General features: G+C 49.5%; 1 protein-coding gene across 1 annotated transcript in view; it reads right to left on the bottom strand.

The window, feature by feature from the left end:
- Positions 1 to 3,360, bottom strand: part of LOC111224181 (LIM domain-binding protein 3-like) — a 35,807-nt gene extending 32,447 nt beyond the window's left edge. Inside the window, exons 1-2 of the mRNA XM_022748587.1 lie at positions 3,275 to 3,360; positions 3,040 to 3,193 (exon numbers count right to left, since the gene is read on the bottom strand). Of these exons, the coding sequence (XP_022604308.1) occupies positions 3,040 to 3,135 (96 nt within the window). The 5' untranslated portion in view covers positions 3,136 to 3,193; positions 3,275 to 3,360. The remainder of the gene's footprint in view (positions 1 to 3,039; positions 3,194 to 3,274) is intronic.
- Positions 3,361 to 4,474: the final 1,114 nt, after the last annotated feature.

The raw sequence follows: 4,474 nt of genomic DNA on the forward strand, positions 1-4,474 counted from the left end.
TCCTCCTCCTCCTCCTCCTCCTCCTCCTCAGACTCAGACTCTGGCTGCACCTCCTTCTGCCTCTCTCTGATGGTCACTGCTCCTTTCTTGGCCTGAGAGCCGCTGTCACTGTTTGTCTGTTTCCTTTTGAGAGCAGGGACTTTAAAATCCTCACTGTGTCTCTCACTGTGTCCCTTACTGTGTCTCTCAGTGTGTCCCTCACTGTGTCTCTCAGTGTGTCCCTCACTGTGTCCCTCACTGTGTCCCTCACTGTGTCCCTTACTGTGTCTCTCAGTGTGTCCCTCACTGTGTCTCTCACTGTGTCCCTCACTGTGTCTCTCACTGTGTCCCTCACTGTGTCTCTCAGTGTGTCCTCTGCTGCTGTGTCTGCAGTGTTCACCACAGTCTGCTCTCCTGCTGCCGTTTCACTGTCATCACTTTTCTCCCTCCCTGTGTGACTGACAGCTGCTTCATCCTGTCCCTGTCTCTCAGTGTCAGAGTNAGCTGCTTCTTCATGTCCTTGTCTCTGAGTGTCAGAGTCTTCTTGACTCTGCTGTGTCTCTTTTGTCCCCTGACCATCTTGTCCAGCTTGTCTCTGTGTGTCTCCTCCCTCTGTGTTTTATTATCAGAGGGACTTTATCAGGACAGGCTCGGACTAAATGACCCTCCCTCCCACATCCAAAACACTTCAATGTCCCGGAGTTCACAAACACAACATAATCAAAATCCTCCACTGTCACATTAAACACGAGACTGAGCTCCTCGTCCTTTTTACTGAGGATCATCAGAACCTGCCGTCTGTGTGAAACCACATGCTTCAGCAGCGGAGATTTACAGCCCGACGGCAGTTTCCTGATCTGGGAAACGATCTTCCCGTGTCTCGCCAGCTCCCTCAACAAAACCTCATCACTGATGAACGGAGGGATGTTTGATATAGTGACTCTTTTAGCCGGTGTAGCGAGAGGAGACACCGACACAAACGTGTCATTCACAACAACTCCGGCCTCAGTAATCTTATTAACTTTCTCGACTCTGTCAACAAAGATCACAACAGCGCCGCTCATCCGAGCAGCTGATTTAATGCTGCTGTGACCCACAACTTCTCCCACCGCCAGACTGCAGTCCTCCACCCAACACTGAAACCATGTTTCCTGCTCAGTCTGGTGAGCTCCAGAAGACGCTGACCCCTGACCTCCTATTTACACACCAACACTAACACCTACACAACCTGAACTACACACTATTTACTACATCCACAGAAACTTTAGAAAGATAGAAAAACTCGAAAAATCCCACAAACGCTCTCTGCAACACCAAGCACCTCTCACTCCACCATTCACTCAGAGAGAGAGAGAGAGACACAGACAGAGAGAGAGAGAGACAGAGACAGAGAGAGACAGAGAGAGACAGAGAGACAGAGAGAGACAGAGAGACAGACAGAGAGAGAGAGAGAGAGACAGAGAGAGAGACACAGACAGAGAGACAGAGAGAGAGTGAGACAGAGAGACAGAGAGAGAGAGACAGAGACAGATTGATGTGATCAGATCAGCTCTGACAACAACTCTCTGACCTCCAGTGACTCTTGACCAAATCACATCTCAGAGCTAAAAGTCTCTGCAACGCGACACCTGTCCTCCCTCACCTGTGTCACTGTTTCAACACCAGAAGAAGAGATCACAAAATCAAAACCAACAGAAGAAGAAAGTTCATAAACAAACAAAAAATCATTCCTCAGCACATTCACTCACTGAGCTGAAGCTATTCCTCAAACAGCTGAGAGAAGGTCAAAGGTCAAGGTTCACAGCATCCTGACAACAGAAGCAGATTCTCCTGAGAGACTGAAGACAGAGTGAGGAGGAGGGGGAGGAAGAGGAGCATTTCCTCTCTGTCTATTCACAGAGACCAAACTGTGAAACCAACACCAGTCCAGTTATAGGCTGCAGCTCTGCTTTCCCCTCCCTGACAGACCCTGGCAGGCGTCACACCCTGCAGGGCCACAGGGGGCCACAGGGGGCCACAGGGGGCCACAGGGGGCCACAGGGGGCCACAGGGGGACTCAGATCTCACCCTGACAGGCTCCACATGTTCCACAGCTGGTACATGAAGAATCAATGAGAGACTGAGCATCACAATAAAACTGCCTGGTTGGTACAGAGGGACTTTTATTCTGACAGTCAACAGAAGAGACAGGAAATGAGGTGAAGGGAGGAAGAATATGAAGAAAAAAGAAAGACCCCCAACAAAACTACAACCAGAGACATTGCGATGACCTGGTCAGTAAACACTCTGGTTACCAGGACAACCATTCTTGTCTTCAGACCAGATCCTGGATCCTTCACTGGCGCCAGTTGGTGACTTCAAATGAACCAAAATATATTATTACAAACCAGGTGAGAACGTTCTCTCCTCTGATTGGTCAGATTGTCTGGAGCAGGAAAGTAAACACAGGAAGAAGTTGACGGTAACCATCAAGCTCAAACTTGTGAGTTCACCTGCTGGTGGGTCAGATCCAGTTCAGAACTCTTTCACACCAAAAACCAGACCAAGACCACCTCCTCGAGACCACCTCCTCGAGGCCACCTCCTCGAGGCCACCTCCTCGAGACCACCTCCTCGAGTACACCTCCTAGAGGCCACCTCCTCGAGGCCACCTCCTAGAGACCACCTCCTCGAGACCACCTCCTAGAGACCACCTCCTTCAAAGGGTCTGGCTCCGATGGTTTTGGTCTGATTACTGTTTTCACAAAACAAATCGTACCAAGAAAACAAACCAGTCTTCAGTTCTTCTGTCAGAGAACAAACACTCTGCTGATGCTACAGCAGCAGCTATGCTAACCTTTGTTAGCTTCTGCTGTCATCATACCTAAGACACGCCCACAGCTGCCAGTAGCCCCTCCCTCACAGGACTCTGTTTGAAAGATGGATTCTCTCCTTCCAGAAATCATTTATATTCAGACATTAAACAGGAAGTCTACAACATGATGAGAACACACACACACACACACACACACACACACACACACACACACACACACACACACACACACACTGAGTCTCTTACCCTGGAGATGGTCAGGGGCATGTTGAAGTCTTTGCCCCCCTGCAGCCTGAAGCCCCAGGGTCCGGGGCCGGGCAGAGACACGGTGTAGGAGCTCATGGTCCAGAAACTAGATCCTCAAATCCTCAAAGCGAGATGACGGGAGGGACAGGAGCCTCTGAAAGAGACAGGGACATGATGTCACACAGGTGAAGAACACACCTGACAAGAACCTGAAGACTGAGTCAAACACACAAACCAGAACCAGGACCAGGACCAGGACTGAGAGAGACCAGAAAGAGTGAGAGAGGAGACAGACAAGGACCTGCCTGCTCAGACGAGCTGAAGTGAAGCCTAAGAATAGACAGAGATAGCACTGTGGCATTGTGGGGAGTGGAGGGGTTAGGAGGGGTGAGGCAGGGAGGGGGGCCTGAAGGGAAAGGAGGGGGGCTGGACTTATATGGCGTGAAAGGGGACACCTGGTATGTCAGGCTTGCCGTGATTCACCGGGGTTAATATAGACCCAGCAGATTATTCTAGACCCCCTCCCTCCCCCCATTACATCCAGGGTCTCCCTCTGACCCAATCAGGGGCGATGCCAGGAAACATCTCATTATCTGAGCAGTGATAAAGAAACAGAAAGGTCAGAGAAGAGGACTGATACTGAAAGGTCAGAGCCTCACTACAGCACGTTGCTGGTTCAAATCCTTCCACATCACTGCTCAAGGTCCCTACGGCAACACATCAGGTTCAAATCCCACACCTCAGCCGACAGCAGCAGATACCAGATATTATTTTACCATTTCCTGTCAGTCATGTAATTGATGAATCAGCTGATCATTTCAGCTGCTCAGCTCAGTTAATATCACACTAATTAAAACTAATTAAAACCAATTAAAAGTGAGTGTGAAGCTGCTCTGACATTCTAATTAGACTCATTATAATTAACAGTGATCACAGCTGCTGTTCAAACAGGAGACTGAGCTGCTGTTGGGGACTATTTTCAGTCCACATTTGGTACTGTGGTGTGTGTGTGTGTGTGTGTGGTGTGTGTGTGTGTGTGGGGTGTGGTGTGTGTGTGTGTGTGGTGTGTGTGTGTGTGTGTGTGTTGTGAGTGGTGTGTGGTGTGGTGTTGGGGTGGTGGTTGATGGTCTGTTTGTGTGTGTGTGTGGTGTGTGTGTGTGTGTGTGTGTTGTGTGTGTGTGGTGTGTGGTGTGTGTTGTGTGTGTGTGTGTGTGGTGTGTGTGTGTGGTGTGTGTGTGTGGTGATGTGTGTGTGTGGTGTGATAATGTGCAGCAGTGATGACAATCAGATGTGTGAACTGTAACACACACACATCAGGTTAATGATCTCTTATTTTGGCAGGTGTTGACAACAGCTGAGAATTCCCTGACACAGAACATACACACACACACACACACACACACACACACACACACACACACACACACACACACAC

This window comes from Seriola dumerili, unplaced genomic scaffold (genome assembly GCF_002260705.1).
Source record: "Seriola dumerili isolate Sdu_G_001 unplaced genomic scaffold, Sdu_1.0 BDQW01000127.1, whole genome shotgun sequence".
NCBI lineage: Eukaryota > Metazoa > Chordata > Actinopteri > Carangiformes > Carangidae > Seriola > Seriola dumerili.